At 51.4% G+C, this 12,007-nt stretch overlaps 1 protein-coding gene across 2 annotated transcripts; it reads left to right on the top strand.

Annotated features, from left to right (window-relative positions):
- Window positions 1-1,419: 1,419 nt before the first annotated feature.
- On the top strand, window positions 1,420-10,299 carry RAPSN (receptor associated protein of the synapse). Of its 2 annotated transcripts, XM_016146623.2 has the most exons (8): window positions 1,420-1,987; window positions 2,532-2,870; window positions 6,909-7,067; window positions 7,532-7,630; window positions 7,709-7,831; window positions 8,330-8,383; window positions 9,405-9,604; window positions 10,008-10,299. In XM_016146623.2, the coding sequence occupies exons 1-8, from the start codon at window positions 1,796-1,798 to the stop codon at window positions 10,078-10,080; spliced, it is 1,239 nt and encodes a 412-aa protein (XP_016002109.1). In that variant the 5' UTR covers window positions 1,420-1,795; the 3' UTR covers window positions 10,081-10,299. The 2 variants fall into 2 exon arrangements, with proteins under 2 accessions (XP_016002109.1, XP_036077434.1); XM_036221541.1 differs by lacking the exon at window positions 10,008-10,299 and having other exon boundaries at window positions 8,548-9,506.
- The last annotated feature ends 1,708 nt before the right edge of the window (window positions 10,300-12,007 follow it).

Below are 12,007 nucleotides of genomic sequence, written 5' to 3'. Positions count from 1 at the left end.
GTGAAAGAAACCAGTCACAAAAGGCCACATGTTGCATGACTCCATTTATATGAAATGTCCAGAATAGACCATCCCTTAGAAGGCAGGCTGTAGTCACGAGGTGCATTAGTCTACTCAAGCTGCCATACGTAGCAAAGCGCCACAGGCTGGGAGCTTAAACACCAGAAATTCGTTTTCTCACAGTTGTGGCGGCCAGAAGGAGATCAAGGTATTTATGGAAAGGGTCAATTTCCTTCGGAGGCCTCTCTCCTTGACTTGTAGGTGGCTGTATTTTTCCCTTGTCTTCACATGCCTCTGTGTGACTGTGTCCTAATTTCTTATGACACTAGTCATATCGGATTAGGACCATTCTAGTGACCTCACTTTACCTCTGTAAAGACAGCGTCTCCAAGCGAGTCACATGATGTACAGGGGGTTAAGACATCAGCATATGAATGCCCCCCCCCCCCACCCCCGCAGGATTCAGATGAAAACGGTTCTGGAATTAGTGGTGATCGGTGCACAAATTTGTGACTATGCTAAAAAGCACTCTCTGTTCTAAAAGAATGAACTTTGCCCTGAGGCAAGAAGGAGCCTGGTTTGCAGAAAGGGAGAAAAATGGGGGGAGATGAGCTGGCAGGTTGACTGAGGCCCATTACCCAGGGCCTCTCTCTCAGCCCCAAAGACTTTCCCTTTTCCACAATATCTGACATTAAATCTCATTATTAGGAACCCTTTCAGACTGGGGCTTCGATTGGAATAAGGACACTTTTTAACCTTCAAGGGCCAACTTCCATCCCCGGCGGGTGGTTTGCCATGGAGTAGACACAGTTCAGGGCGACCTCTTGGTTGTCAACATGCAGAGTGTTTCCTGTGTGCCAGGCACTGTTCTTAAGTTCATGTCAACTAGTACATCATTTAGCTCTCCTAACGATCCAGTGAGGTGGGTACCATCTCTCTCTCGCCCAAAGTCATGCTGCCCATACAGCGAATGAATGGCAGAGTCAGAATTCACACTCCGGCAGCCTCGGTCCATGGTCCACACTGTTACCCATGACATTATGCAGCCTCCTAATGACCTTGTAAGTTAGGATTTTTCAGCCTATGGTTACCCTCATCTTACAGATGAGGAAACCGAGGCCCAGAGAGGCGAGTGATTTGGCCATAGTGGGTCACACTATGAATTAGGGCATCAGATGTGGACATGTGCATGGGTAAGTGACCTTGGTGCCCAGGAAATCACAGGAATAAAGCCTGAGGGAGGATGGGTCGGGAGCAGAAGGGCTGGGGAAGGCAGCGATGGAAAGAGGCAGGGCGCAGGGCTGGACACTGCCCCCACCTCTCTGATGCCTGCGTACCCAGCCGCCCCTGCTTCCTCCCAGCTCTTAGCCTAGCCCTGGAGGCAGCTCCTCGGCAAGGCTGCAGGAGGGCCTGCCCCGCCAGGAGGGTCTGGGCCAGCGTTAGAGGTGTCGGAGAGATGCCCGACGGGGTGCCCAGGGGACAAGGTTCCTGCATCCCCAGGAAGCCACCTCCCAGCTTAGGGCGTGGATGCAGCAGAGGCCCGCGTGACCTTGCGGCTGACATTCCTCAGCGGCCACGTGGCTCCAAATGGCAGGGACAGCTGCAGACAGGGGCCGAACCAGCTTTGTTCCCAGGGTGGCACCCGCTTTCCATCAGGCCCTGCTCGGCTCCTGTCCGCCACTGCCTTCCTCCCCAGGGCTCAGTGGGCAGCTGGCACAGCGTGTCCTCCGCCATGAGTGCCTAGAGGGACAGAGCCACCAGGGTCTGTCCGTGCGGGGCGCGGGGTTCTGGGAAGATGGGGCAGGACCAGACGAAGCAGCAGATCGAGAAGGGGCTCCAGCTGTATCAGTCTAACCAGACAGAGAAGGCTCTGCAGGTGTGGATGAAGGTGCTGGAGAAGAGCTCAGACCTCGTGGGGCGCTTTCGCGTGCTGGGCTGCCTGGTCACAGCCCACTCAGAGATGGGCCGCTACAAGGAGATGCTGAAGGTGGGAGTGCCCAGTGGCTGGCGCGGGAGGGTGGGGCCAGGGCTGGCGTTCTCCCAGGCTTCCGGGCCTCCCTCCGGGCCCCTCAGGCTCCCCTGTGTCCCACAAGCTAGTAGCACAGGACCAAGGCCCTGAATCCATGTATAAGGCCGCAGGTCTTCGATGCTGGGTCTAGGCTTCGGACTTGGGCCTGTGGCCTTGGACTTCAGTGTGTGAGACTCAGACTGAGTTTCTCAGCTTTGGGGTTTGGAGATCTTGAGGCCAGGTCTCAGAGTCTAGGTTCCAGCCTTCCTGTTTGGGGTGGGGGCACTCGCTCTAGGTTGGGAGTGGGTGGGGGTGGAGACTGCAGATCTGGGCTGGGGTGGAGAAAGTGAAAGTTCTGGGTCTGAGCTTGGGAGGTGGAGGCTCCAGGGCTGAAGCTTCTGGTCTTTGATGGAGTGAGAAAGTTCTAGGTCTGAAGCTTTGTCATGTGCGTCGTGGCGGGATGGAGGGAGACTCAGGTCCAGGTCTAAGTTGACAGCCTCCTGTCCACCACCCCTGTGGGCAGTTTGCTGTGGTGCAGATCGACACAGCTCGGGAGCTGGAGGATGCCAACTTCCTCCTGGAGAGCTACCTGAACCTGGCGCGCAGCAACGAGAAGCTGTGTGAGTTTCACAAGACCATCTCCTACTGCAAGACCTGCCTCGGACTGCCTTGCACCAGGGCAGGTGCCCAGCTTGGAGGCCAGGTCAGCCTGAGCATGGGAAATGCCTTCCTGGGCCTCAGCCTCTTCCAGAAGGCCCTGGAGAGCTTCGAGAAGGCCCTGCGCTATGCCCACAACAATGACGACGCCATGCTCGAGTGCCGCGTCTGCTGCAGCCTGGGCAGTTTCTATGCCCAGGTCAAGGTGGGTCTGGGCCCCAGGTGGAGGCCGATGGTGGGCTCAGCCTCCCTGAGAGCCTCTTATGAGCCGTGCTCCCTGTTGCATGGTCTTATTTAGTCCTCCTGTTTAGGTAGGGATGAGGTGGACGGGTCTGAGAGGGAACACACTTACCCAGGCGGGTAAAGAGTAGGTCAGGAAGGGCAGAGCCAGAATTCATACCTTGGTCTGTCTGGGGAAATGGGAGGCTCCTCTGTGAGGACAGTACCATGTGCTTGTGTGATCTTGGACATGTCACCTCTCCTCTCTGAACCTTGGTAGGCTTGTCTGTATAACTAGGGAGAATAGGACCCACCGTACAGCATGGTTGTAAGGATTTATTCATCAAATATTTATTGAGCATTTCCTGTACTCTGGGTACTGTTGGCCTGGGGCGTAGCAATAAGAACAACAGCAAGGTCCCTGGCCTCATGAAGCTTACCTTCTACTTGGGGAGAAAGACGATAAACGCCATGAGAAAGTCAACTACGTAGCATGCCAGAAAGTGCTTCGGAGAAAGCAGAGCAGGGAAAGGGGGATGGGGAGTGCCGAGGAGGGGGCATCGCCATTTCAAACAGGGTGTCGGAAGGTCTCTCAGAGGCGCTGTCTGATGCCCTGAAGGAGATGAGAGAGTGAGCCATGCAGAAATCTGGTAACGAGTGAAAAAGCAAGAAGAGCTGAAGCAAAGCTCTGCCTGGGGGGAGCGTACCCGGCACGCTCCAGGAAGGATGGAGGCCAGCGTGGCTGCAGCAGGCACGGGATGAGGAGATGCGCGGTGGCGGGGTCAGAGAGGTAAGGGTGAGGGGAGCAGGCAGGTTGTGAACAAACCGATGGGGCCACTGACCACAGGTTGGTGGTCCTGAGCATCTGTTGTCCTTCCTCTAGGCATCCAGGCTGTGATCGGCCCATGACAGATGTTTATGCTTAGCACATAACCGATGCTTAATAAATACAGTGGTAAATGAGTGTGTGGATGCTGATGGATCGGAGATAGGGTGTTTGCAGCAACTAGACGGAAGGGGGAGCCATTCAGTGAGATGCGACAGGATTGGAGAGGAAGAGTGGTGTTTCCAAACCTTTTTTATCATGGAGAAAATTAACCGTGTGAGAAAATAAAGAAAAGAACATAATGAATCTTTATATACCTACCACTATGATTTAACAATGATTAATATTTTGCCATATTTGATTTATATATTTTAAAATGAAGTGTTGTGATATCAAATTATAGGCATCATGATATCTTCCCTTGAAGTAGTTCAGTATACATCTCTGGGGCGGAAAAAAAGGGACATTTTCTTATATAAGGACAATTTCTTATACAATGACTATAATATTATCACACACACCATAATGAACAATTATCTCTTAAATTTCTCTACTTATCCTGAAAATGTGCCTTTACCCTCTGCTCCTTTAAATTGAAACACAAACAAGAGCCACGCACTGCAGTGGTTATTATGACTTTTAAGTCTCTTTTGATAAAAAACTTCCTACCCTCCGCTTTTATTCTCCATGATTTATTGAAGAAGCCAAATTAACCGTCTTGTAGAATTTCCCATCTCATTGTCTCTTCGCTTCCTCAAGGAATCGTGTGACTTGTTCCTTTATCCCTTTTACTCCCTTTGAACTGGAACTCGAATGACTTGATCAGATTTGGGTCATACATTTTTTGTAAGAATAAGCGATGCTGCATTCTTCATGTCGCATCATATCGGGTGGCTGGGGGAGTAACAACCTGATCCCTCTGTTCATAGAGTTTGCGTTTTTCCTTTTATGACCATCGGGGTAACTCATGGGCTGACACTTTGGCATCCTGTGACTATTCGATTTTGCAGTTACATTTTCTGTAATGGTTTTAGCATCTATTGATATTTGTTGGCTGGATCGATTCTTTCATTTCAATTCCAATGAAATGGCCATTTCCAGGTTCTATCATTCCTGCTACAATTATTAGCTGGGATTTTTCTATGCAGAAGAACTTTCCCTCATCAACTGGGGCAAGTTGGTTACTCTGAAGTACAGTTCGTAAAGGGAAGGCAGAATAAACGCTTTTTCCCTTTCCTTTAATTACCACTTTTCAGAATAAGGAGTTGATATAATAGCTGCCTTCAGTGCTCACACTTATCAGTTTGTTTTGCTTCCTCTTTTTGCAGTATCTTTATGAAATCACGGGTTTTTTTTATATTCAGTATTCTTCAATCAATTGCAATTATTGTTCCTTTTGATGCTCATATTATTTTAACTGTAGACGATGAAATTCCCTTCAATATGGCTCCATTGTCCTTTTGAGAAGTTTACTTAGTCCTTGAAAGCATTTGCTTTCTGGACCAGTAAACTGTCTGGGGCTCATTTTGTGTATTCCCTGCCTCAGACCTGAATTCAGCCATTTCTCTGGGGTTTTTTTTAGTAGGAAATTGATCTAAAGACAAAATGTGGCCTCTTGGGGACCTCATTGCTACTGAGTTGTCATCGCTTCTAAATGTTTTCAGTTGCCAGGACAACTGAAGTTTATACTGATATTTCCGATTCAAATCTAATGTTTCAGGATTTTCCTTAATTTATCTTCAACTCTTAGACTGAAAATCTTGGTTTCTAACAACACAATTAAATGTTTACTTCGTCCTACAAAATACATAAAATACTTTCAAAAGACAATGCCGATATTACTAAAAAAAAAAAAAAAAAAGAAAGAAAAAAGACACCAGAGGGTAGGGAGGAAGGGGGAAGGGGGAGATAGACAGAAGGAAGGGGGATTTAAATTATTTCTTCAATTAAAAATAAAAAACAAACAAATAAATTCGCTGTAAAAAAATTAAAAAAGAGAAAAGAAAAGAAAAAAAAGACAACTGAAGGAAGCTTAAGATTTCTTTTTACTATTCTTTTGTCTTTAAAATACATGCCACTATGTAGTAACATCTGCCATGGGTCAAATATAAGTTTTTTTGAAATTGTGGAACATTTACATGGCTTCAGATTAGGAAGTACGTAAGAAATCTGTTAGGAACAAGTTTTTATTGGGGATATTGAGACTTTTCTTCTGGTCATATTAACTCAGAGATGCTTGGTAGATATACAGTCAAAGATCAGATAGGTTTTCTATGAGAAAGAACAGAAATGGAGTTGTAGCCGAAGAGGACATGAGGTCAAAAGAAGATTGATTTTGATTTTTGTTTTATATTTTAAATGAGATGAGAAATGCTGATGGGAACGGTTTAGTAGAATGAGACTGGAGGAGGGGTGGGGGGATTCAGTCCTGAGCCCGGAGGAGGGGCTCACACTTGGCAGGAGCAGGGAGCCCTCCTCCCTGGTGGTGGGGGAGGGGAGGGGGGTAGAGGCGAGCAGAGGGGTGGATCTGGTGGATCCATGGATCAGCTGGATAATGGATCTCCTCTCTAATTTTCTTCTGTTTTCCCAATGGAGTGTGAGGCGAGGTCAGGTAGAAAGGGCATTTGGAGGTTTGAGGAGAAAGAAAGGATGAGAGAATGATTTCCTTGCCTTGGTGAGTCTGTCCTGATCTTTTGAGCCGACTGCTCTGGCAATCAGTCACAGAGCCTTCCGGGGGCAGCTGCTGCTGGGTCCAGGAGGCACCGAGTGGGGTTCTGGTATCCCTCCCACCCCCACCCTTCTGTGAGTCTCCGAAGCTGAGAGGCCCAACCTGGTCTGGGTGAGAGAGAAGCCAACTGTATTTTCTTGCCTTTTCATTCATGCATTCGACAATTACTTATTGTGCATATACTAAGAGCCAGGAATTGAGCAGTGGGATATTATCAAACATCAACAAACCAGATGAAAAGCCCTTGTGTTCATGGAGCCCACACCTTTGCACCGGCTACCTCTGCTTGGATCACTTTCCCTGGATTCCAGAATGCATGAGTGAATGAATGAATGAATGAATGAATACCCAGTGGGGCCTATGGGCCCCTGGCTGCTGGAGAAGGCAACACCTGGAGCCCTTGACCAAGGGGCAGCTCCTGCCACTCAGTGTGCCCCCTGCCACCCCGCTCCCCCTCTATGCCCCTGCAGGACTACGAGAAAGCCCTGTTCTTCCCCTGCAAGGCTGCAGAGCTCGTGAACGACTACGGCAAAGGCTGGAGCCTCAAGTACCGGGCCATGAGCCAGTACCACATGGCCGTGGCCTATCGTCTGCTGGGCCACCTGGGCAGTGCCATGGAGTGTTGTGAGGTGGGGCAGCAGGGAAAGGGGGCAGGTGATGGTCTGGGACCCAGGGCAGAAGAGCCTCTTCCTTCCCAATCAGCCTGCCGAGACCCCAAGGCTTGACCCCAGCCCAGCTTCTCTATAGCTGAACCCCTGAAGGATGCATGTTTCTCCTGCCCCAAAACTCACTCCCTTCTGGTCCATTCTAGGGGAGAGGAGGCTTCCCTCTGTCCACCCTCTGTGGGGCACTTTAAGCAGGAAGTGCCACTGACCTGGGCTCAAATCCCTATTAATCACATGCCCTTGATGAAGTCACTTCTGTTCTCTCAGTTTCTACTTTGCTGGATGCCGTGAGGCCTCATTGGTTTGGTGCGTGGGGCCTGAGCACCATGATTGGTTTTGGGCTCTGAGGAGGTTGGTGATCCCTGGGTGAGGCTGTCCCAGTGGTAGGGGGCAGATGAGCAGGACCGAGTGACCAGCCTCCCTCGCAGGAGTCTATGAAGATTGCACTGCAGCATGGGGACCGGCCACTCCAGGCACTCTGCTTGCTCTGTTTTGCTGACATCCACCGTAGCCGTGGGGACCTAGAGGTGAGGTCATCAGGATGCAGGGTGGCATGGGGGTTCAGGCCTGGCTCAGCCTGACCCCACCCCCAATCGGCTGTGCAGACAGCCTTCCCCAGGTACGACTCCGCCATGAGCATCATGACTGAGATCGGAAACCGCCTAGGGCAAGTGCAGGTGCTGCTGGGGGTGGCCAAATGCTGGGTGGCCAGGAAGGCGCTGGACAAGGTGAGGTTGGGCCCTGTCCTACAGCCCCAGCTCTCCCCAGGGCTCCCGAATGGCGTCAGTAGGTCAGCCAACAATCTGTGGGGCTGGTTCTGGGTGGGACTCTTTCAAACACATTGTCTAACATCAGCCTCACCCCAGGCTCATGAGGCTAGGACACTCCAAGCCATTTTCCAGGCTCAGAGAAGGCCCATGACTTTCCCAGTCACTTAGCCAGTTAAGGGGCCAAGCTGGAGTTTGAACTCAGGATTCTTTAACTGCCTCCCATGATTTCACGACACCCCTCAAGACAGGAATATTCTTCTTTTCTGTATCTGAGTAAGCTCAGGCAGGAGTCCTCTTGCCCATGCCCAGTTTCCTTCCGCTACCTTCACACACAGGACAACTGCCCAGCCATGTCGCCCTCCCAACGCCAACCTCTCCCTACCCCTTCCTTTCCTATAAGTCAAGGCCTCTGTCAGACAGGTCCGTCCACAGCCCTGGCCTGTGCTCATCTTGCAGGCTCTGGATGCCATCGAGAGAGCCCAGGACCTGGCTGAAGAGGTGGGGAACAAGGTCAGACCTGATTTCATCTCCTGGGTCTAGAGTCAAGAGCCCAAGGTGGGATCTTGGGTGCGTGGGGAGGGACCCCCTGAGCCCACTCATGCCCTGAGCCCTACCTGATCTCCAGGAGTTGCCCCCTGCCATCCCCAGACCCCAGCCGTTTCTCTTCTACCCAGAGAGTGCTTCAAAGGGCAGGGCAAGAATTCTACAGCCCAAAGGATATCAGATTTCCTCAGAGGCTTCCTGATGGTTACTAAAACTCCTAACAGTGGGCTCCACTCACTGAGAAATGGGCAGGCACCACAGGCCTCTTGTGGGTACCACTTTCCGTCCTCACTGTCCCCCTGCAAGGTAGGTACAGTGGGCCCCATTTCACAGATGAGGAAAGTGAGGCTCAGAGGGTATTTACCTGGTAAAATGGCCTGTCTTCACTTCAAAGATGTGTGGCCTCTTCACTTTTAATAATAGTATCCGAACCTTTAAATGTTGAAAATGGCCTCAGTGTTTCTCAAAGTCTTCTAGAAACTGTGCATTTCTCTGGGATTGGGTATGCAGTCCAACTGAAATGGCAACTACACATGCCTTCGGCTGGATTAGAGCCACTCGGATTTACCCACGTGACTTGGGCTGATCAGAAATGCTGATGCGTGTATTTAATAAATGAAAACAAAAAAAAATAATTATTATGGAGTGAATGCAGCAGGTTTGGTTAATAAAACCCTTCAAAAACATGGAGTCCCTAGCTGGTTCTATGGATGGGGACCACTGACCTCACCCACCCCCTCATTCTGCATGAGGGGAAGCCAAGTCCAAGAGAGGGCAGGATGTTTTTCCTAGGTTCGTCAGCAAGGCAGGAAAGCAGCCAGGACTGGATGCCCTGTCAACCGATGGCCCGGCGACCCAGTGACCTGGCAGGGGCATCTTCTTGGGCCGGGCAAAGGAGGGAAGCGGGACAGCCGCTCACCAGTGCTGACTTGGTCTCATCCTCTCCACCTACTCCCCTGTCCCCGCTCTGTCCTCTTTGCTGGCCCAGCTGAGCCAGCTGAAGCTGCACTGTTTGAGCGAGAGCATCTACCGCAGCAAGGGGCTGCAGCGGGAGCTGCGTGCCCACGTCGTGCGCTTCCACGAGTGCGTAGAGGAGACGGAGCTCTACTGTGGCCTGTGTGGCGAGTCCATAGGCGAGAAAAACAGCCGGCTGCAGGCCCTGCCCTGCTCCCACATCTTCCACTTCCGGTGAGGGCTCCGGCTGGCCAGGAGGGGCACACAGGCCTCTTTGGGTGCTCTGGGGCCTAGATCACAATAACAATATGAACAGAGACACTTACAAAGTGCTTTCTGTGTCCCAAGCAAGTCCTAAGAGCTTTCTATATATTAACTCACTGAATCCTCCCAGCAGCCCTATGAGATGGCCATTCTTACTATTATTCTCCCCTAAGAGAATTCAGAGAGGCCTCTTGAAAGTCGAGGGATTCAGACACCAGGGCCAGACTTGCCTCAGGGCTGTGGCAGGTACAGGCCTCCATCCCCACCTCTTAATGCCAGGCCCAGGCTCAACCCTGCAGAGGGGAGGGGAGGAGAGGCTGGGCCCAGGTTGAAAAGACTGACTCTGAGTAAACAGAGCCCTTTGACTCCCAAGGTGCCTGCAGAACAACGGGACAAGAAGCTGCCCCAACTGCCGCCGCTCTTCCATGAAGCCTGGCTTCGTGTGACTCCGCCAACAGTCCTGGGGGCCCGCCTCACCTCCACTGCTCCTTTTCCACCATCATGCTGGAGACCCCTGACTGGCCGTATCTTGGATGCCTGTTTATTCCTGGTGCAGCTGCCAGGGCCTCCTCAGGCCTCCACTGGGGTCTGGGGCTTGCCCGCTGCTGCTCCTTAAGGCCCAGCTGCCCTCCCCTGCCTCTTTGTATTTTGCTCTTTATAGAAAAATAAACCATTTGTACCTGGTCCCAGTGATTCTGACTGTCCCTGCCTGAGGTCTGAGGAGCTGGGGCAGAGTGGGAGTGAGGCTCCCTGTGTCAGCTTCCTCAGACACAAGTGCCCCTCCGAACACAGGTGTGAGTGCCTCCAGCAGCCCTGCCAGGTTCTGGGGGTGCCAGTGAGCCAGAGACAAAGATCCCTGCCGGTAAGGAGCTCCTGACACACAGGGGTGGGTAGGGGGGTGCAATAAACAGTAAATATAGAATGTCTAATAGAAAGATGTTATGGACTGAATTGTGTCCCCCAAAGTTCATGTGTTGAATCCCTAACCCCTAATGAGAATATTCGGAGATAGGGCCTTTAAGGAGGTAATTAAGATTAAATGAGGTCATAGGGTGGGACTCTAATCCGTTAGACTGGTGTCCTTATGAAAAGAGGCAGAGACACCAGAGAGCTTTCTCTCTACCCTCCTGTCCTCCCTCCCTCCCTCCCTCTCTCTCTTGTCTTGCCCTCTCTCCCTTCCTCCCTCTGTGCTGCACAGAGAAAAGATCATGTGAGGACACAGTACTAAGACAGCCACCTGCAAGCCAAGAAGAGAGCCTTCACCCCAAATCGCATTTTCTGGCGCCTTGATCTTAGACTTCTCAGCCACAAGAACTGTGAGGAAGTAAATTTCTGTTGTATAAGCCACCTCTTCTCTGATATTTTGTTACGGCAAAACTAATGGCAAAAACTAGTGGACTAATACAAAACGCCCAATAATGCTTTGGAATAGTAAAGAAGAGAGCAGCATTCCTCTTCCTCTTCCTCGCCCGCTTTCCTTCACTTCAGTCCTAAAACCGTTAGGAGCAACAGAGTAAGACAGGCAGCCGTGTGGAGGCGTGGCCTGGTGTGGAGTGGTGGAACTCAAGCAGAGTGAGGAGGTGTCCACTCAGGGGAAGCCCCAGTGTGGGAAGAGCCTGCACGGCGAGAGAGGGGTGACCGCACATGTGCGTGCCTCATCCTGGAGTGTCAGAGCCCGGGTAGGTGAGAAAGGAGCTGACGCGAGGGCAAGGCCCGGTGCTGGGTGCTGGAGCCAAGCAGCGTGAGAAGACGTCCGTGCAGATGCGCGGTCTGGGGACGGAGCCTGAGGAGGGCATCTGCGCACGCGGCAGCCTGGCGCAGTGTGTCAGAGCCAGAGCAGGGTGGTGAGGACACCCTGGAAGAGAAGGGCCTAGCACGGGGAACTGAAGCCTGAGCAAAGTGAGGAGCCAAGTGAGGACGTCACACACGTGGTGATGGGTGGGGTGTGGCCCAGTGAAGAGCAGCAAGGCGGGTAAGGAGGGGCAGCCTGGCACAGGCCGTTGGGACCTGAGCAGGGTAAGGAGGCAGCCAGGTTCAGGGAGGTCAACTCTGAGGTGTCAGGGCTTGAGTACAGTGAATAGGGCCAGCATGCGGGTATCAGAACCAAGATAGGGTAACGAGGGACCTGTGCACAGAAGGGAGTGGCAATGAGAAATTGTTACGTAGAGGAGATTTATCAAATAAGTAAATATATTAAGGGTAATGTGAGTCAGGTCACTTCTGAAGAAGAGAGTTACAAATAAAAGGGAAAAATCCCGAAGGGACTCTGTGGTGTTGAATCGGAATTGTAGGGACCAGTGTAAACTCTGGATTTCAAAATATACAGCTAAAGAGAGAAATAAATACGGTCATGTGTGTGTGTACTGGCCTGGG

Source organism: Rousettus aegyptiacus, unplaced genomic scaffold (assembly GCF_014176215.1).
Source record: "Rousettus aegyptiacus isolate mRouAeg1 unplaced genomic scaffold, mRouAeg1.p scaffold_m13_p_5, whole genome shotgun sequence".
In the NCBI taxonomy this organism is placed as follows: domain Eukaryota; kingdom Metazoa; phylum Chordata; class Mammalia; order Chiroptera; family Pteropodidae; genus Rousettus; species Rousettus aegyptiacus.
The sequence above is the reverse complement of the archived record's forward strand: the minus strand, read 5'-3'. Positions and strand labels throughout refer to the sequence as shown.